This window comes from Moschus berezovskii, chromosome 11, assembly GCF_049115385.1.
Source record: "Moschus berezovskii isolate FMDL1 chromosome 11, NW_MosBer_1.0, whole genome shotgun sequence".
NCBI classification, from domain to species: domain Eukaryota; kingdom Metazoa; phylum Chordata; class Mammalia; order Artiodactyla; family Moschidae; genus Moschus; species Moschus berezovskii.
Genome location: NC_142470.1, coordinates 23,732,576 through 23,754,202, shown reverse-complemented (window position 1 = coordinate 23,754,202; position 21,627 = coordinate 23,732,576). Strand labels below are relative to the sequence as shown.

General features: G+C 47.5%; 1 protein-coding gene across 1 annotated transcript in view; it reads left to right on the top strand.

Moving 5' to 3' along the window:
• The window catches only part of NBAS (NBAS subunit of NRZ tethering complex), a 339,714-nt gene extending 325,061 nt beyond the window's left edge, over positions 1 to 14,653 (top strand). Inside the window, exons 51-52 of the mRNA XM_055400475.2 lie at positions 1,662 to 1,790; positions 14,238 to 14,653. Of these exons, the coding sequence (XP_055256450.2) occupies positions 1,662 to 1,790; positions 14,238 to 14,513 (405 nt within the window). The 3' untranslated portion in view covers positions 14,514 to 14,653. The remainder of the gene's footprint in view (positions 1 to 1,661; positions 1,791 to 14,237) is intronic.
• Positions 14,654 to 21,627: the final 6,974 nt, after the last annotated feature.

Below are 21,627 nucleotides of genomic sequence, written 5' to 3'. Positions count from 1 at the left end.
GCGGGCAGAGGAAACAGGTCAGTGCTGTTTGGGCTCGACTGCCACACACCCGAGTTTACATTTCATCTTCCCAAATGGTTTCTGCAGGTTTTGGCATCCCAGGTTAAACATCCACATTTCTCTTCGGCCCAGATGCTGGGTGAGACCCCTCCGTGTGCTGCATGTGCTTTAAGGCACACAGAGCTCTTTTATGAATTGGAATCCATGTTTGAAGCCTGCGTTTGGCAGAACTGTTTCCCTGCCAGTATTGATCTTGTGTGGCACAGTCTTCCAGTCTGGTTTCCAGCAGTGGCCTGCTGGGTGCACACTAAAAAAAGATCGTGAATGGAATTCCAAAGAGACCTTTGCCCCAGACTTTAAATAGGAGCTTCGTTATGTCAGCCTTATTTTATCCACTCTTTATAATAACCTAAAAGATTTATGAAAATACCATGAATGTGAGTTTTTCTTCTCTGATTTGCTACTATTCGGGTAGCACAAGAGTAGCAGGATCGATCAGTCCAGCACAGGGCAGTGATTCTGTGTTCTTTCAAAAACAACCCTTGCTTTATGTAATGAGGTCGCACTCATTGTCTGGTCTTTAGTCCAAGTGTTCTGTTCTTTACAGCTCAAATCAGGACACCAAGGGAACGTGTAACTGGGCAGGGAGGAATAGCTTGAAAATTTATTTTCTACACTTTTATACTTTTGTTGTGAAGGATTATTCTATTTATCTTATAGATATTCTATTTATCTTCTCTGATGACAGATTCAGCCAGTATGAAAAAGAGCTGTAAACAAAATTAAAATACATCTGTGGCGATCTGAATACATTTTAATTTTTCTGGACCACAGAGAGTTTTCATGAAGGAACATCTTGAGTATATCAAGCATTCAATTCACCTTGACATTAACTCTCAGTTTGATTGCTCAGTTGTTTCTGACTCTGCAGGCCCATGGACTGTAGCCCACAAGGCTCCTCCGTCCATGGGATTTCCCAGCAAGAATACTGGAGTGGTTGCTACTTCTTACTCCAGGGGATTTTCCTGACCCAGTGGTTTAACCCGAGTCTCTTGTGTCTCCTGCGTTGGCAAGCAGGTGTTTTACCACTCATGCCACCTGAGAAATCTTGACGTTAACCATAAACAGGTTTTAAAATGTTTAAATTGCTGATTTCCTTTGTTATACTGAATGATAGCTAGATCTTTTTGATAATATTAATAATCAATAATAGTTTTTGTTGTTAAGCGTCTAGTAGATGCTGAGCATTGAGCACCATTATTCACTAACACATATTCTCACACACAAAACACAAAACAGTAGATACAGTTACCTCCATTTTACTTGGGCTCTGAGAGTTCAGAAAAATAAAATAAATTCCAGACTGAGCGACTGAACTAAACTGAACTGACTGAACCATCCAGTGGGATCCTATGCAGCCATTAAGAAGCAGAATTGTAGATGAATATGTGATACTCAGAAAGATTTTATCCATTAAGTTGGTGAATCGAGTGAAGCAGGTACCAAACCCTACATCAGGGTGGTCCCCTGTGTGTCTTTTGCACAGTCACTGACACACACACACTCGGAGGAAAAGGCGAGGAAAGACGCCTCCAGAATCGTCCGGGGCTGTGATGCGTTCCCTTTCTTTCTCACTCACAAAGTCTCCCTTGTGGTTCCAGGGGGTGAAGGAGCTGTGCTTACTCCTGCTGGGTCAGGCCCTGCTGCTCCCGTCCCTGAAGCTTCTCCTGGAAAGCCCGGACAAACGTCTGCACGCCATGGCCCTGGACCACATCACCGCCATCGCTAAGGTCCTCCCCACCTGAATTCACTCATTCTTACTTTGCAGAGCCATGCGTTGGTATTGCGGTTCTCATCAGTAACAGGGTTGATTTACTCAGGACTGTTTTACTTACACTCTGACCACAATAGCTGTTTGTTTGTCTACAGTAGGTATTTGTGGTTTGCAGTAGATTTTATTGACAAAACATTTTCTAAGCTCCTCCCGTGAACCACAGAGTGTATCTAGTGCCAAGAATACAAATCTGGATCAGGATGCATTTTCTCTAGAGCAGCAGAATATCAAGTCTCTTTAAGAAAATTTCAGAGCTGCCTGGCACTAGCGGACTAGTCTTGCCACTTGAAATCTGGGACGAGGAGCTTCTGACATCAGGCAGATTTTCTGTGCCTGCATGTGTTTGGTTATCCACTAATTAAAGGTGAGAAGGAGTCCTGTTAATGGCACCAGCGGAAATCTCAAGCTTGAGTTTCCTCCGGCAGCCGACACCACCACTGAAGCCCATCCTGGCTTGTAGAAGTGGGAGCCAGTGCTGAGGCTAGGGAGTTCTCCCTGCAGGCTGGCAGCCTTATTATCATGAAGATAATGTTTTTAAGGAAGAAACTTGCACTTCCCTTTTTAAATTTTACACTTTGGATAGCTCAGAGTTGTGTTTCAGTGAATTTGCATTGTATGGTCCTTCTGTGGGACACTCACTCTTTCGTCTGAAGTGTATGTGTGTGTGCTTTAACAGCAACATAAGAGGGTATCTTCCAGGGACCAGAGAGGGTAGGTGAATCCTAGGGCAAAGGTGCAGTGACAAGATGGATGAAAAGATGTCTTGGATTTATAGCTTTGTTAATGACAGAGGGTGCAGAAAGCAGGACATAATTGCCTTTGGAAATAGTCATAATGAACAAGATGAGAAAACTGTCATGCCTTTATTCATATTTTCAAAATAATGTAAAGTTTCTGTATAGATTTTATTTTAAAAATGCCTTTCATTATCATTGATAATTGAACATAATAGGGGCCTTTCTGGAAACTAGGCTGAAGTATGAAATTGAGGGGACTTGTCTAGCAGTAGCCTCTCTGTGCTAAAATAAAAGTTGCATAATACTGGGATTTGCAAGAAACTGAGAACTGCAGTAAGATTTTTTTTCTTAGCTGATTTTTCATTGGAGATCCAAGACATCAGGAAGAAGGGAGAGCTAGAGAAAATCAACTGCATGCTGTCAGTGGTTTTCTTCCATCACCACCCTTGTATTCAGTATTCATATCTCTGCTCAAGTATTCCCAATAAAACTTGCCATGGGCACCTTTGAGAATAAAACAGTAATGTATTAAACATTGCTGTTCCCTATTCATCCTGTGTAGGGCATTCCTGATGCCCTCATGAATTCCATAGGAGTACAGATCAGTTTTCATTGTAAAGATTCTTTATCACAAATGCATCAGTCAGAACTGCAGCTAGAAGGGGAGCTCCCTAACTGTGAACCAGCCCTGCTGACTGCCTCACCGCCCCACCCAACACACACATACTATCAAAATAAGAAACTGAACGGGGATGTTGCCAACACCCAAGTCATTTATAAATGGTACTAATTTGCCTTTGTAACACTTTTATCTGCACATTTGATATGCAGTCTTGTGCTAAAGGCAATGGCAAGCCACTCCAGTACTCTTGCCTAGAAAATCCCATGGATGGAGGAGCCTGGTAGGCTGCAGTCCGTGGGGTCGCTAAGGGTCGGGCACGACTGGGCGACTTCACTTTCACTTTTCACTTTCACACATTGGAGAAGGAAATGGCAACCCACTCCAGTGTTCTTGCCTGGAGAATCCCAGGGACGGGGGAGCCTGGTGGGCTTCCGTCTATGGGGTCACACAGAGTCGGTCACGACTGAAGTGACTTAGCAGCAGCAGCAGCAGCAGCAGCAGCTTGTGCTAAAACCCTGTATCTTGAATCATTTCGACTGTGGCTGGTTCACCTGGGGTTGTGATGAAAACACCCGAAACCCCTGTGGCCTTCAGGTACAGAAATCAAAGCCAGAGGTGTAAATTGCTGAGGCGAGTCTGTTTCCTACCACTGAGACTCTTCTAGGAATTCAGTAATGACACTGACTTGTAACTTCTCTGCACTAAGATGAGCACTCATGTTAGGCTGGCCCATCTGTGACCTTCACGTACGCTCACGGAAGATTTCCCATCCTCCAAGGAACTAAAGTGTTGCCGAGTTTTCCAATTTTTAAACATGTTTTGACTTTTATGTTGAGATAATTTTCAGCTCACATTCAGTTGTAGGCAATAACAGCAGGATTTTTTATACCCTTCATCCAGTTTCTCAAAGTGTTGACATCTTACATGACTTGAGTATCCTTATAACCAGGACGTTAGCAGAGGTACGATCTCTGGACTTAATGATGATTCCACAGTTTTACGTGCCCTTGTGTGTGTCTGTGTGTGTCCATGTATAAAGTTCTGCAGTATTGTCACATGGGGGTTCATGTGACCACAGTTAGGATTCAGAACAGTTCATGACAAGGACCCCCCCAGCCACCCTTTGTAGCCACAGCCGCCCCTCCCTCTCCTACCCACCTGGCAGCCAGTGAAGGCTGCTCGTTTCTTCTCCGCCTCTGTAGTTTTGCCGTTTCAGGAATATGACATACATGGAGAGAAATTACTGTGACTTCTCATTGCTCTCCCAGCACCATTAGAAAGGCATGTTACCCTTTTCTAAGGGAAGGGATTCATTGGGCCTCTTTGCAGGGCTCCTGTCAAGCTATTTTACATCATACTTGGTTTTGTAGTGAAAAATACGACGTGAAAGACACTGGTTTTCTTCTTTTGTGTTTATTTTGCTATTCACTCTGCCCATTAGTGGGCGACCCTGAGTTCATCAGTAACTTGTTTCTCCCTTAATGGTTGTTGGCAATAGTTCCTGTTGATACTAAAAGGAAAAAAAAATTTTTTTTCAGAGAAACTCCTCTGATGGGTGTCAGTCATTCTTGCACAGTGCATGATCCAAGCGAAAAAATGCACCCCTCCCCCCACTTGCTGATAGTGTGTATTTGTCATAATATACTGACAGCTTTATAGGGGTTTATGTTTCAAAGGATGATGCTTAAATGCTGATGCCAGAGACCGTAGTGGTTTCTCCTCCAATAGCGGTGTTCACTTCTCTAAGCTTTTCTGAAATTGCAAACCTCTGGTGTTTGGCGTGTCCTTCTTACCAGTGGCCAACAGCCTCTTCCCTGGGCCAGAAATAGAAAGACCTTCTTACGGATTATATCATTAGTGAATAATTAAAACCCTGGTGTGGTCCATACTGTCAGATCACCCACTCCATCAGCCTCAGTGAGATTGAGAGCTTACCTTCAAAACCATTTTTCGCCAAGAAGGATATGTCTTAATGATGTGTTTGAATCTCCTCTTGGGGATATTTTCTACCAGGTGGAAGTCTCTTGACTCATTTCATCGAAGTAAGCAGGTCTGTGTTTATAATAGCTCGTGGACTACAACATTTTCTAATTCCTAATTCCAGACTTATGGTGGCTTCTGCTCTTTACTGCTTCCTCCTTTTCAGCGCTGCTCGGTACCTCTGTCCCACCTCACATCACAGGGACTGGTCTGGACCACATACCTATTAAAAGAATCATTCATGGAAGTGTGTAGGACCTTTGGCACCTAATTAAGTGTTTCTCCCTGATGCTAGTAATAACTGTCTTCCAGTACCAACTGTGCTGGATGTTATTAAAGGCTCTTCCTCACTTTCCGTTTTTAATAATCCTCTGGGAAGATACCATTCTGGCTTCACAGATGAAAACACTGGAACTCAGGGGTCATACAGCCAGCAAGCAGCCAGAGCTGAAACTGAAGCCCTGAATCCAGCGTTCAGCATCTGTGTTTAATCACACTGCTGCTTTTGACCTAACTGTAGACTCTCTTATATTGGAAAAAGGTTATCTCTGCAGAGAAGTGGACTCGCTGAAGCATCTCGAACCATATAATATCAGCACTGAAAACAGTAGTACAGAGCTGATCTGACAGCTTACCTGGTACAGGACTTCCTCTTTCAAATTCCCCAAGCCACCAGGCCCTGATGGAGCCCGACTGGGGTGGGAGCCGACCAGTCCTGGGTGCCCTGTGTCAGGTTTAAAACCCTCACAAAAGAGCATCTCCAGAATGAAGGATCCTTTGAATGTGTGGCCCTGAGTCCTGCCCGGTAGTGTTGTTTCCACATCACAGTCCTTCATGTTTTTAATAAATGTGATTCTCATCCCTGTGATTTTGCTGTGAAGGCACCAGAACCTCCCAACATCACCCACAGTGACCAGTGTCTCGGTTGGAGGGAGAGCTTTAAAGGTTCTCAGGAAAGCATGCTTGGGTTAACATATTTACAGTCAGCCCTTGGACAGCACAAGGATTAATCTAGGTATTAGTTAGACTTGGCCCTCCGTCTCCAAGATTCCTCTGCATCCGTGGTTTCCACCGTCCAGGGACTGATGTAATGTCCAGGCAGTGATGTAATGTTTCCCACTGAAAAAAAAAATCCTACGTAAGTGGCCCAGGGCCGTTCAAATCCATGTTGTTTAAGGGCCAACTGTATATAAAACCATGAAGCCTTGGCTTTCTTTGTTCCCCCTTTATTCAATCTAGATTTCCACTGAGGCCCTCCCTGATGAGCATCTGTGCTACCATCGTGCTCCCACGATGTTTCCTTCTCTGCTGAAGTCGAGGGTACACACGGCCCTCCCAACCTCAGCATGCAGTGAGAACAAGGGCCTTGGGCTGGGCTCTGGACTGCCCTGTTTGGCGTCCACAAAGTCCTTCTTTGGCTTTGGCCCTAAGGCCAGTGGTTTCCTTCTAAGCATATCCAAACCAACTTAGGCTGACGTGATCAGTCACGCAGAGAAGAATCAAGCGACTGATTTCCTGTATATCTTACAGATGCCAATTGATGTTAAGCCAGTCTCTTTTCACAATCACTGTTCTTTCGCCTCTTTTAGTCTCTCAGAATTTGGGGCATATATCTGCTTATTTATAAATGGCACGTTAACCCGAACATAATCTAAACATATTACTTTCACCCGTCATCCTTCATCCTCAGCTGGTGGTCAGTCTTCCTGATGAAGGAAGCTCTGGTACCACGTATCTCCCAGTATTCTCAGCTGGTTGCCTCTAGTGACAGGCACTCCCTATGGGTTAACCTGTGAGGTTTCTAGACAGCTTTGGGGGGTGGCTGACCAACTTCGTGCAAACAGATGTATAAAGTACCCATTGTGCACAGCCTGATACCGTGTGTGGGAGTGAGGAAAGACGAAATATCATCCCTCTGTGTAGAGGAATTGTGTCATGGGGAGACTGACATGTGAAACAATAGCACAAGGAACTAAGGAGGATAAAAACAGGGCAAGTGTAAAAGTGTGGAATGGGCTAAACTCAGGGCCCCAGAATGGGTCATTGAAGTGACCAACCTTGAATCATCCTCAAAGGTTCTCTCCCGCTGTCAGATCCTAAGTCAGAGGACTGTCTGGATTTTGGCTCCAGAAGAGGCACATTGCTCATCCCAGGCCGGGAGTGAGTGGGACTGAGGGTATTCCGAGAAATGAAGTCTCAATGGCCTGCAAGTCAATACAGAAAACAAAAATTTATTTGCGGGCATTTTTCTTATTCTAGGAATACACTTGTGTTGCCCTTTTATTTTTCTGTACTTTCAGTTGGTATATTTAATAACTCTTACTAGTAATAGTGTATGTAGCCATGAGACAAATATTCTTTCCCGAAGTAAACAGTGAAATTATATCAAATAATCTGCTTTAAAGTAATTGAAATAAGGTCCTGCATGCATTATGCTACTGGGATTTCAGCTTCCCTCATTACTGTAATTACTCTTACTTTCGTATAGATCCATAAAATCAAAGATTTAATTCAGAGAAGGTTCATTACCTATTGTTGAAACAGGAATTAAGCAGATAACATTTTAATGGCTTGGAAGACAGTAGTGCTTTATGCTTTAATAGATTTTTTTTTTCCCCAAGATCAGCAAAGTTTCTTTTAGTCTCAAAAATTAATCACCAACCAAAAAAATTCACTGATAGAGAAGACAAGCCTTTTACTCATTTTCTGAAATATGTAAGCCCTTCTCCTTCTGTGCTTTATTCCTGACTTGTGTGACTGTAATAACTCCAGCCATTTTCTGAACTTAAACTCTACACCAGGCATTGTGCTAGACACTTAAACACATAGATTATCCCCACCCCTGTCTGTTATCTGTATTTCATGTGTGGAAACTGGGACCTTGAGAGATTGTCCTCAATAAGGTCACACATCTATTTAGCTAAAAAGCCAGGGTTGGAGATCGGTCTCTAACCCAGAAGCCTCTCTGCCTTCTTTTCACAAGACAGTTCCTTCTCACTCCCATTCAAAGCTATTTGATCAGAGGAATTAAATCAGCTAATCCTCCTGGGCTTCTCTCATATTTATTTCAAACATCCAACTGACTCCAGAACTGACAAAATATATTTTCTTCCCCAAGCCCTAAAAGCATCAATCAAGCCAATGTCAGGGATGTGTGATTCTCCCCAGACCGTATACCAAAGTGATTCCTGATCAATTAAAAATTTAGATATTTTTTAAATCAGATAATTATATATATCTAAACACAGACATACACATATACACATACCATATCCTTCCAGGAAGTGTAACTTCTAAGCTTTAAACCAATAGGAAAAGAGTCATAAAGGAACACATCCTTTCCTGATAATATACAAATGTAAAACTCCTACAAGACAACATTAACCAAATAGAATTGCAAACAGTAGATTAGAATGTCTATTAAAATCAAGGTTAATGTTTAAGTTACAAAAGAATTCTTCACATGTGTACAGTGATGTTGAAATTCCAATTCGTGAGTAAAGGATTTGATCCTTCCCATAAATAATGTATGACCCTTCCCATAAAAATGACAGGAAATGTATGGGAAAAATTCATTCTTGCTAATAAACAAATTCAAATGAAAGCATCTTTGAGATACCAATACATATCTCCTAAATTAGTAAAGTAATTTTCTTTTCAAAGGAATAACATCCAAAGCTGGGAAGTTTATAGTGAAACTGACGCACTCCTCCCCTGATAGCAGCACTGTGCGCCCAACGTTCCACGTCACTGTGTCACTGCTTTCCTCTTGCGCCCTCAGCCAGAAGATGTTTTGGATGCTTCACCCCATGTAGTAGTCTGCTTGGGCTGCCATAACAAAGTACCACAGACCAGGCAACATTTAAATATTAGAAATGTATTTTCTCACAATTCTGGAGGCCCAGCGTCCAAGATCTAAGGAGCCAGCGGGATTGATTTATTCTGAGGCCTCTCTCCATGGCTTGTAGATGGCTGCCTTCTCCCTGTGTCCTCATGTGGTTTCCCCTTGGCTTGTGTGTCTGTCATCTTCTCTTCTTATAAAGATACCAATCAGATTGGATTAGGATTCATCCCCATGACTCAGATGACTCGTTTACCTTATTTACCTCTGTAAAGGCTTTGTCTCCAAATGCAGTCATGTCCTGATGTCTTGGAGGTTAGGACCTCAACAGATGAGTTTGAGGGGATATAGAGATGACTGGATGGCGTCACCAACTCAATGGACATGAGTTTGAGCAAACTCCAGGAGATAGTGGAGGACAGGGAAGCCTGGCGTGCTGCAGTTCATGGGGTAACAGAGAGTCGGACACAACTTAGTGACTGAACAGCAACAACATGTTCATCCCATAAGACCCCAGCTATATCTCGCCTATTAAATTATCCTAAGGGGCTTCCTTGGCATCTCAGTCGGTAAAGAATCTTCCTGCAGTCCAGGAGACCCGATTTCAATCCCCGTGTTGGGAAGATCCCTTGGAGACGGAAGTGGCAACCCACTCCAGTATTCTTGCCTGGAAAATCCTGTGGACAGAGGAGCCTGGTGGGCTACAGTCTAAGGGGTGGCAAAGAGTTGAACATGACTTAGTGACTAAACCACCAAGGAGATAATTCAAATAAAGAGAGTATATGTGCAAAAATCATTCATTTTTAGTGTTTCATAATGTCAAGCAACTAAAGGAAATCACTCCTAAATATTCACTGGAAGGACTGATGCTGAAGCTGAAGCTCCAATACTTTGGCCACCTGATGTGAAGATCTGACTCATTGGAAAAGACCCTGATGCTGGGAAAAATTGAGGGCGGGAGAAGGAGACAACAGAGAATGAGATGGTTGGATGGCATCACCGACTCGATGGACATGAGTTTAAGTTCTGCGAGCTGGTGATGGACAGGGAGGCCTGGCGTGCCTCCCTGTCTGTGGGGTTTCAAAGAGTCAGACATGACTGAGTGATTGAACTGAACACTCAGTCATGTCCGACTCTTTGTGACCCCATGAATTGCAGCACGCCAGGCCTCTTTGTCCGTCAGAAGTTAAATAACTTGTTCAATAGACTACATTGTAGCCATTAAATTTTTTTAGAATGAAAACTATGTGAAATATCTTTTAAAAATTCTAAACATATGAGAAAAGTGGGATACAAATATCACACGACTTGACTGGGCAAGTATATCAGCATGTGGATAGTCAGTGGAGAGAAAAGGCAGATAAAGTCGTGTTCTTGAGGTGACCCTGATATAGAAGACTTCTGTTTTAAGACAGTTTCCAGCTTTTTATTTCAAAAAGAAAAATAGGTTAGAAGAGCAGTTCTAACTGGTAAGACAGTACCAGGCTTCTGTGGGTAGGTACCACCAGATTTTTAGTACCATAAGTTGGAACTTGGTCAAAAACAAGGAAAATGAAGACAAGTTGAGGCTTGAAGAATTAATGTAGCAGCTCTGACATGTGGCGGTGATGCCGGGAACTCTGCTGTACTGAGAGGAAGGAGCCAGGTTGGCCTCAGTGCCCCCAAGGCAGGAGGCTTGGTATGTGGAGAGGAGCCCATCTTGACTGCCGATGACCTGGGGCAATCCTTTCCTTCTCTGCCCCTCAGGCTCCTCTTGTTTAAAATGTGGGTGTTGGAATGGGTCCTTCGAAAAGCCGTCTCGTTCTTTATTCTTTCATTCTCTGTTTTGTCCCACAGTCTTTTCCTTGCACGTGACAATTATCAAGTATACTCTGGCCACGCATACATCCTACGAAGAGCCAGAATCTGGTAGAAAGTCAAAGTAAGGAAATAGCATCAGCCACTTTGTTTCTCCAGCATTTGTTTATGAGAAGCCAAATAAGAATTTCCCCCTCACCTTCCCCTGGCCGCCACCCCAGCTCAGAGGAGGTCAGCAGTCTCTGCCTCTCTTTAGGGAACCTCTGAGCATGCCAGGGCCAAAGACGGAACATCCGAGTTCATGGCCATGACTTCAGCCATAGGTTTTCTCATTCAGGATTGTAGATAGAGAGCCTTTGCAGGGTGAGGGGTGGCCGTGCTCCCTGCTCCCACCCTGCCCTGGGACAGGGCAGCTATCCCCAAGGCACATCAAGTGGGAAAATCCAGTTTTCAGGATGTCCTCACGCTAGAGAGAAACATACAGAAGAGAGGGGGTCAGAGGGGCAGCAGCCGCCGGCGTTGACAAAACCCCTGTCTCTCCCTCGAGCTGGAAAAATCCATCATTCCCTTTATAGGAGCCTGAGTTTCAGGCCCCCAAACGGAGGGTTCGTGAGTCAACAGAAAGAATAATAAAGGTGTCCCAGCCTTGAAGACTTACTCAGGGCAGCACAGAAAGTATCACCCTGCAGTGTTTGGACTTGAGCCTTTTATCTACGTGTTTTATCAAAAACATTTGCCTGTAGCATCCTGGCACACGCTCTGCTTCCTCCTGGACGGTTAGGTGGAAGCCTTTTTTTTTTTTTAAGGGTGAATCAAAATAACAGCACGCACAGTGAGTCAGCTGCCCGCTCACATGCGTGTGTGCAAGTGTGTGCTTGCACTGGCGTGTTTGGAGGCAGTGGAGTGCAGTGAAAGCATGGGAGCTTTGGGGTTACTCACCCATTCCCACATTCGCTCCATGGATCCTGCTGAGTTCCTGCCCCGAGGCCCACGCTGTTCTAGGCGGGGGCGTGGAGGAAGGTGCAGGGTGCCCAGAGGAGACAGCATCCCTGCTCTGGGGAAGCTCGTGGCCTGGGAGAGGGGGACACACGGTAAAAACCCGTGAACCCATCAGAGAGGAGGGCTTCTGGTCCAGCTCACCACGGACCCGCCACATGACACGTGATGGCTGACTGACCTCGCTGAGCCCATGTGTGCGTCTGTCAGGTGAGATCGGAGCCATCTTAAAGAGTGGCTCTTTAAATATTGAATATTTAATGCCTCTTTAAATATTGCGAGGCTTAGAGAGAAGGTGCCTCACTCAGCAGCACCTGGAGGGGTCTCAGGACTCAGCCGGCACGGCGATGGGATTCGGGTCCCGATTTCCCACTTATGAAGCAAAAGAGAAAGGGAAAGAAAACACACGGAGCTCATAAACAGCCTTCAGGTGGCGGGTGGAAACCTCTCGTGCTCCCTTCAGCAGAAACACTAGTCTTGTCCCAGCTGCTTTTGCTACCACCTCTGAAAACACAAACAAAAAATGCAAAATTGAGTTCCCCCTCTGTCTTTCTGAGTCCGAGGTGAGCGAGTGGAGTGTAAATGTTGATGGAAGGGAAAGGCTGAAGAAGGGAAGCCCAGGCTTTGCCAGACTCTTAGTTCCGAGGCCAGAGTCTCCTTCTGTCAGGTACACGTACACTTTACAGAAACGTGACGGGGTTCAGTGGTGGGGGCTCAGTCAGTCATTCAGCACATGTCGATTACACCGGATGTGGAAATGAAAGACGGGTAAGAGCCTCTGTGCCCTCTAGAGGCTCCCAGTGCAGCAGGGGAGACAGACGGACCGGTCCCTATAACCCAGCCCCAAGAGGGAAGAGGGGTGTGTGTGGCGTCTGTGTGGAGGGAGCAGGGATCGGCTTGGCAATAGATGTAGGGGAGACGTCACCCAGAAGTCGACAGTGGAGCTGACGTGTATGTGGGGCTTGGAGAATTCCATGGACTGTATAGTTCATGGGGTCACAAAGAGTTGGACACGACTGAGTGACTTTCACTAGAAGGATCACAGGGGCTAAAACAGGCTCCGTCTGCTAGTGGGCAAACTCTTATTCTCAGAATTTCTGTTCCTCTCATCCTTCCAGCCAGTGGACACCTCTGCCCTTATCTACAGCAGCCTTCCCTCCTTGTCGGGGAACACGAAGCACAAGCACGTAGTGTTCAGTTGCGAAACAGAGCTGGTCTAAACAGGAGAACGCTGGCTTTGCGATGCCACGTTACCTCCACAGTTTCTACAGCCAAAACTATTAAAAGCACACAGTGGCGTGAAGGAGAAGCTGTCTGTGAAGCTGTTTTTTAAAAAATGTCTATTTTGTACTGGAGTATAGCCAGTTAACACTGTTGGTAATAGTTTCAGGTGGACAGCAGGGGAACTCAGCCACACATGTACATGTATCCAGTCTCCCCCAAACTCCTCTCCCATCCAGGCTGCCACTTAACACTGAACAGAGTTCCCTGTGTGAAGCTCCAGTTTTTTTAATGTAAATGAGAAGCTCTGAATTTTGGTCTTTGATTAGTGTTGACTTGATTCCTTACGAAAACATAAGTGGTAATATAAAACAGAGAAACATAAGCTAAGTGTCAAAGTCGTGGAAAGCCATACACAGACCAGGAAGACCAGGGGTAAAAATACAGAGACTGTGCTACCAAAAGAGCGCAGAAAACTTGTTTTAAAAAAAAAGAAAAAGGTGAGTTTGGTTCTCAGCTTCCGAGAGGCTTAAGCAAGAGCAGCTTTTAAATACCTCCTGTTGGTTATCCTATTTATACCAGTGGGGCTGACGGATATACCTTCTCAATGGAGCAGAAAAAAAGGTTTTCCTGTTCTGAAAAGAATTGTTTTCATAGGGATCTACATAAAAGAGAGGGTTGAGGTTAAAGAACATGGACCGTGGTGAGGCACAAATGAAATGGCAAACGTGCTTATTAAAAAGTTCAGGCTTTGAAGTCCAGACTGACCTAAATTCAGATTCTCGCTCCACAGTTTACTGACCACGACATTAAGCAAAATTCTTACCAATCAGCATCCTAATCTGTAAAAGTGTGGCCTTCACAGGGTTGAGCTCGGGGGGACTCAATGAAGGAAGACGTGTCTGGTGTGTGGTATAGTTTCTGACACGCAGCGTGGTAGCCATCAGAGTGATTCCAGGGGGAGCCGCTGTTGGTTCATGGCCGTATCTTATGTGAAAAGGAAACCAGGTCTGTCATCTCATGTGTGCGATCTCAGAGATGCTTGTGGCGTGGGTTGCTTTTCAAAGTAGGCACTTCTCACCAGGGTAGAGCGGACTCTGCTGACAGAAGCAGAAAGGCAACACATTGCAGACCAGCGGGGAGGGCTGTGTCTGCTGGTGAAGGGGTCAGCCACGCCAGTCTGACGTCTGCCCATCTCTTTTCTCAAAGGTGAATGACTCAAACTGTGACCAGGAACTTCTTTCCCTGCTCCTGGACGCCAAGCTCTTGGTGAAGTGCCTCTCCACTCCCTTCTACCCACGTCTCGTCGAGCACCTGCTGGCCAGCCCCCAGCCTGGGCGCTGGGACCCTGAGGAGCTGGCCCGACAGCTGTGGGAGGCTGGCCATGAAGCTGAAGCAGGCTCACTCCTCCTGGCTGCGCGGGGTACCCATCGGGCCCTGAGGACCTTCAGCATGGCCCTGGGTGCAGCGCAGCACTGGCTGTGAACACACCTGCCCGCACCCACCTCCGTCACCTCCCTGAGGAGAGCCTCCAGAGCCCAGTGCTGTCCCCAGAGGCGACGCGTGTACTTGTTGATGGTTCTCGGTGGTTCCAAAGAATTGCAAGTAAAGCTGTATATAAATGATGAGCAAGCTGCCATTTCTTGAATTTCCGTTTTTCTTTCTTCTATTAGTTACCCTGCTTTCTTACTAGGAGAGACTTGACTCTTGACTCTTCTTGTTTTGAACCATCTCTTCTGGTGGTGGTTTAGTCGCTAAGTCGTGTGTGACTCTTGCAACCCCATGGACTATAGCCCACCAGGCTCCTCTGTCCATGGGATTCTCCAGGCAAGAATACTGGAGTGGGTTGCCATTTCCTTCTCCATCTTTTCTGGTAGAGGACAATGAATACAATGTCTAAAACTGCAGTCCAGGCAGTTGGCTGTGGAAGGGGAGAGCGTGGGGAATGGCCAGTGGTTGGAACACGTCCTGGATGGAGGAAGCTTGGACCTGGGTTCACGTCTCAAATTAGTTACTCGACTTTGGGCAAAGTCCCCCCTCTCGGAGCTCTAGTCAGTCCTGTGGACGGTGAGGGCTGTGCTGTTTCTCTCTCGGGGTTGTTGAGTGTCGTGTGGGGCTCTGTCAGATACTTGGCAAGAGCCCAGGAAGCCTTACATCGCCTCTCCTCATTCAGTCGTGTAGATGAGCTGTGACTTGAAGGGCCCAGCAGATGATCAATACCAGCACCTGAGGGCTGCCCGTTGATTAGGGAACTCCAAACCTATCAATATCACCATAGAAGCTGACAGGTTTGCAGGTCTGTACTGAGCGACTTTCACTTTTCCCCTGGAGAAGGGAAAGGCTACCCACTCCAGTATTCTGGCCTGGAGAATTCCATGGACTGTGTAGTCCATGGGGTCGCAAAGAGTCGGACACGACTGAGTGACTTTCACTTCACGACTTCTGTGACCGGTAGGTGGGCTGATGGAGCCCACTTCCTGCCAGGACTGGCTGTCCATGAGTCACTAACACACAGCCAGCCGTAGCAGGGGCATGGATAGCAACATGCCTGGGAAGACCCATCACAGAAAGGGGGTTCCCTGCACAGAGTGGTAAGGACCCCATGCATAACTCGCTGATACTCACTTCCCTGCAGAAGTGTGAGCTTGAAGGTGAAGGTTCTGGCTGGAAGTCCTGAGCTGAGCTCTTGGGAAAGTCACACCCGATTCCAGCCACAGCGACAACCCAGCAGCAGTTGGTGGGGAGCAGACTCCATGACTGAAGGACCATCAGAGGGTCCGTCAGATGCACACTGGTCTTTACCTCGACCCCCAGGAAATATTCAGAGGGAGGGAAGGGTGGCTGTGCATTCATGGAAAGTTTAGATAGATAATGTCATCTAGGACAATCCTTTATTGCAATGAACACTTTTTAATTAGTTTAAGGAATGTGGAAAGGCTCCCTCTGGTCAGTTTCCACATCGCCCTGTCAGAGCCAGCAGGTTTTTGTGGTTGTGTTGTGGGGTTGTGTCGTGTGGTTTTTCACTGTGCATCATTGACGTGTGGCATATTGGGGCAGCCCACTCTCCCCCTTTCCTCCCCACACTCTCTCCAGAGCCCCCCTCACACCTGGTTGAGTCCACCTTCTGTCTAAGAAACTTCGCTTCACCTTACTTCACACATTGTCCTCATCACCACCCCCATCATCATCGTTACCATCACATCATCACCACCATCCTCATTGGCTTCACTCATTTCTGCTCCTATGGGTGTAGCTCCAGTCCTCTGATAGGGAAAAGCTCTTGTCATCTCTGAAGACATATTGACATAATAGCTCACTCCGCTGACTTCTGACCAGTTGTGTGTTCCACGATTGAGTTCCTTGCCTGAACCTTCAGCAGCACCTGGAATTTGGGAGTGGCTTGCACAAGTCTGTTCTTAGGAAAAGGCTGAGCAGAATTCTCCCAGATTAGATAACATCTGTCCAGACTGAACACAAGGTCTCAGAGGTGTTCCTAGAACTCTGGTGGCCCTAACTGTACAGTTGACGTTAATCAAGCCACTCCACTGCTAGGAAGCATACCTACTGGCAGTTTGGGTTTCTTCTGACCTTACAGCTGACTTCCATCATTTCAGGTGATTAAAAACAAGGTAAGCAGTATTCTGAGATAGCATATTAGTCCCTTTTAGTGGAATCCATCCAGAGATGTTTTCCTCCTAATTGCAGGATTAGAGGGCTTAGACATCAGTATAGCATCCTGACTAGATAAATTAATAAGCTGAGGCCCAGCAGGCCCTGGGACAATGGTGAGTGTGGGTCTCCACGTCCCAGCCACCACCCTGAAATGCTAATGAGGAAGGGATTCCCTCGAATAAACTAGGTTGCTCCAATTGACTCATGTCCTCACTTATCAGAAACCAAATTTCCAAGATTTGAGCACTTTCTGTGGGGAAAAAAAAAGCAAGAAATAAATCATTCCAGTTTTATGTCAATTGCATACTCTAGAAGACTGAGTTGGTCTCTAGATTGTTCTTTGGTATTTAGACGTTTGCCATAAATGTTAAATAAGATAATATGTTGTCTTATTGTAAAACAGATGCCCCAGACCTTTCTTTTTAAAAGCAGCAAGCCTGGCCCTCACACACTCGTGCTCAGACTCCAAGGCCTTGCTTCTGTGGAAAATGGACGCAAGAGTGAGAGGAGTCAGGAAGGAGCCTTTGGTGTCCATGGCCTAGGCGTGGATGCTGTGGTTCTTCAGACAAGCTGCGCACTCTGTCTCAGCCTCATTTCCTTGTGCATGAGGAGGGCCGATCATGCCTTTCCCAGTATTTGCAGTTCAGCAAGGCTGCTGCAGCACAGCCACCCAGTGTGCCCATGCCCTGCTGGAGCCCTGCTCCACCAAGGGCCTCCTCTCCGATCATGAGAATTTCAGCTGTAGAAATTCTCTCGCCAACACACACTGCAAGCTTTAAGTTCACTCACTCCTTTCATCCTCATGACAGCTGTATAAAGAAACGAGGTCCAGAGAGGGTAAGCGATTTGCCCAAGGACACAAAGCTAATAAGGAATGGAACCACGATGCGGTCTTAGGTCACCTGACTCTGAACCCAGCCCTTGGCCACGATGCTGTATTAAGTGTATTAGCACCAGTCCTCACAGCTCTTTGGACTTCCCTGGTGGCTCAGATGGTAAAGCGTCTACCTACAATGCGGGAGACCTGGGTTTGATCCCTGGGTCAGGAAGATCCCTTGGAGAAGGAAATAGCAACCCACTCTGTACTCTTGCCTGGAAAATCCCATGGATGGTGGAGCCTGGTAGGCTACAGTCCATGGGGTCACAAAGAGTTGGACACAACTGAGCGACTTCACTTTCACATACTTTCACAGCTGTTTTGGTCCTCGGCTGGCGAACCTAGGCACGTTTCCTGGAGGACGTGTGAGTGACACTAGGCTACCTTCTCCACCCTCCCTTCCAATCCTGAACTGCTGATACGGTGGCCCAGGGGCCTGTGAACTATCAAGCCTTTCATACACCCAGCTTTCTGAAAGGCAGGACACACTTCTTCCCTCTCCTTGAGAGCCTGAATCCTGAAATGGAGACTCCCCGCACTTCTCTCAGAAGACCACGGGGGCTTCATTCAAGCCTTCCCTGGTATTCCAGATTTCCCAGAAGGTGCAGGAGGTTTGACCACCATGAACATTCTCTGTAGACAGCCTGGCATCACCCAACTTAACTGCAGGTACGACACAGGACACGTCAAGGACTTGTAGTGTTAACACCCAGTGGTTACCAATCAGGACTGCACATTAGAATCACTGGGGAGAATAATCAGGCGCTGAGTCCCCACCCCCAGCCGTGACCAATTATATTAGAACATCTAAGGGTGAGACCCACATGATGTTAACCACAGCCCATGGAGGGGGCAGGATTTATGTCTTTGGCTTCTCATCTCATTGGCCATGTCTCTGGCCCCTTTCTCCAGGTCAGCCGTATTCTGGAAGGCTCAGCTGGACAAGAGGAGGAGGAGGAGGCTGGAGTTCTCGGGTTGGGAATGACCAGTCAAGACTGGTTCTTTTCTACCCACTCCCCTGGTCCTTACCTGCAGGTGAACAGGAGCAATTTAAGAGAGAAGTGAAAAGGCCCATCACTTATTTAACCTGCAGCTAAATTAAGAACTGGAGTTGAGGTGGTTCCTTGTGTCTATTCATGACAAGCTCTGCGAGGGGAGGCATGCTGGGTTCTAGATGGCAGAGGCCCCAGTGAAGCTAGAATTAAACCAAGAAAGAGGCTGAGCTGGTGCACTTGCTAGGCTTAACCCGGGACTCCCCACCATTAATGGAATCTGGGAGTCCAACTAACAGGGCAGCAGCTGCCCCAGTTAGAGCATCCGTGGCATACGGGTGGACCATGCCTTCGCCTGGTTTGATTCCTGGTGGAGGATCACTGCTTTGTAATCCCCGGTTTATTAAATGCCTGGGGTGGGGTGGGACTTAGGCCCTCCTGCTGCTCCTGCCCAAAATCCATCTTCCCTGGACAGCACATCATCTCCTTTCATTCTGAGAACAACTCTGGGGTGGATGGTATTAGCCCCCGCCTGGCAGTTGAGGAAACTGAGGCACAGAGAGGTTAAGACCCCAGCTTGTGAGCAGGAGAGCTCCCTGGAGCCGTGATGTTGCTGGTGCTCCGGGTGAACTTGGCCCCCTCTAGGGGTGCCAGGGATATGGACAGGCAACCCCCCGCACCTAACCCCAAGCACAACATTCCCCCACCCTGATCCCGGTGCCCCTTCTGAACCTCTTCTCAGTGGTGGAGGCATCCAGGCCCCAGGAGCAGTGACGGAAAATCCTGGAGAGAAGGGCACGTGGTTGCTGCCACACCAAACTGGGGTCTCCGGTTTCCGATGGTGTGGGACGTGGGGGACACATGCGTGCTATTGACAGAAGACAGCTCAGAGCGAGGGGAGGGGCTGTAACCAACCTCAGAAAGGACAGGGTCTGAGGGCCTCTGGGAACCCCAGGGGTCTAGGGGTGCCGACGCTCCTCGATTCCCTCTGTCAGTTCTAACCAACCGTCCCCAGAGCCCCTGCCTGCTGTTTCACTCCCGGCTCGCAGATGGGCCTTCTCTGTATGGAAGGGCTCCAGGCTTTGTGTCTGGGTCCCCCAAGAGGGAACCTCCCTGCCCCCCTCACCTTCAGGTGGATGCCACGGGGGGCAGGCTCCGATACCAGCAGGAGAGGCGATGGGGACCTGGGGCCTGAAGGCCACCTTCAGATCTTCAGTTGGTGACAGAGAACAGGTCGCTGGAAGCCTCAAGAAGGGGACTGGGAGGTCTGTGCAGCAGAGACTACCTCCTCCAGTTGGGGTATCTGTCACGGGGTAGCCTGTGCAGAGGGAAGGACAGATGGGGGTGCAGCCCCAGCTCTGCCATCTTCTAGCTGGGTCACCTGCAGGTGTCTGGAACTGTGTCTGCTGCTGGCATTAGGTGGCTTCTCTCACCCCGACCCCTCAGTCACTTTTAGACTTGCAGAAAAAGAGGAAAAACAGCCCCACCCCACCCCCACCCACCTTGGCCTTGCCATTCCTTTCAGGAGCACCTGCAGGAGTTGCCATGGTGATGAGATCCCACAGCCCTGGTCCTCAGCCCCCCGGGGTTATTAGCTCCTTTCTGTCTGTTAACCGTAGCGCTGTGAGTTTACCAGAAAAGGGTAATTGCTGTAGAAGTTCAGGGTTCCAGGTCCCAGAGGCAACTGGAGCTGGTCTGTCCCAGGGGATGAAGGTTACTGGGATCAGCGCTGTTGCTCAGGCCCTCGGCTCACCGGGGATGACCTTGCAGGGCGGATGCAGGAAGGTCCTGACAGACTGGCTTTTCCCCAGGCTTTGTTCCCGCCGCCTGGGTGTGTGGAGTGACGGGGACTGTGCACCAGGAGGGGGATCATTTCTATTCTTTTTCCTCACAGCTTGCACAGTGCATCCCCAGCCTTGGGCTCTCAAAACAACAGTGCAAGGTACGTACTGTTAAGCTCATCTTACAGATGAAGAAACAGGCGAAGACAAGCTAGGTGACACACCCAGGGTTGCCCAGCCTGTGAGCAGCAGAGGCGGGAATGGGACCCGGGTATTGTCCTTCGAGATCCAACCCTCTTTCTACCATGCTCCTCTGCCCTCCCCCCCAAGTCCTCATGATTGCACTTGGGCTTATCTGACACTAGGAGACCAGCTCTTATCTCGAGGGTCAAAAACGGGCTTGATGCAGCTTTCTAGGCGATATTTAGATATTTTGCTTCTAGTGGAAAGAAAGGTCACCTGTGTTTCATGGTGCCTGGTTAGTATCATCAGACTGGTGGAAGGGGAGTCCTGGGTGGTGATGAGGTGGTCCAGGAAGCAGAGGCAGGTGAGAGGTCAGGACATCAGAATGCTCAGAACAGGCACTGGGGCTGCAGAGGACTTGAAGCTGGGGAGCACCCAGATTGGTGTGGAGGTGTTTGTCCTGGTTTAGAGGGTAGAGAGGAGGCTTCTGCTTAAGGAGTGTTATAACTTTACACTCTATGTGGTCAGTAGCGTCTTTTGTCAGTTAATAGAGTAAGCAAAGTCACCTGTTGGGTCCTGGGGCCATGCTGATTTGGACTGCAGAAGACTTGAAGCTGGGGAGCACCCAGATCGGTGTGGAGGTGTTTGTCCTGGTTTAGAGGGTAGAGAAGGAGGCTTCTGCTTAAGGAGTGTTATAACTTTACACTCTATGTGGTCAGTATCGTCTTTTGTCAGTTAATAGAGTAAGCAAAGTCACCTGTTGCGTCCTGGGGCCATGCTGATTTGGACTTGGCAATGATCTCTCATTGTCCCTTGGTCCCAGGTTGATGACAGCAAGACCGTGGGAAATAACAGAGCTGAACATGGGGTGACCACGCCCTCAAATAGCTTACACTTGAGGAGAGTTGCCTTAGGAAGTTTTTTCCTAGGATGGCACACTTACAGCCAAGCTCTTAAACCCCCCTGCCCTGTTGGAGAGGCCCCACCCCCCAACTGCTATAGGAATAGACAGGAAGGGGGGTTCAGGCTCCCCACAGCTACTGTTCTGGTTCCAGTGCAAACAGTGACATCTATCCCAGCGTTGCTGCCCTCCC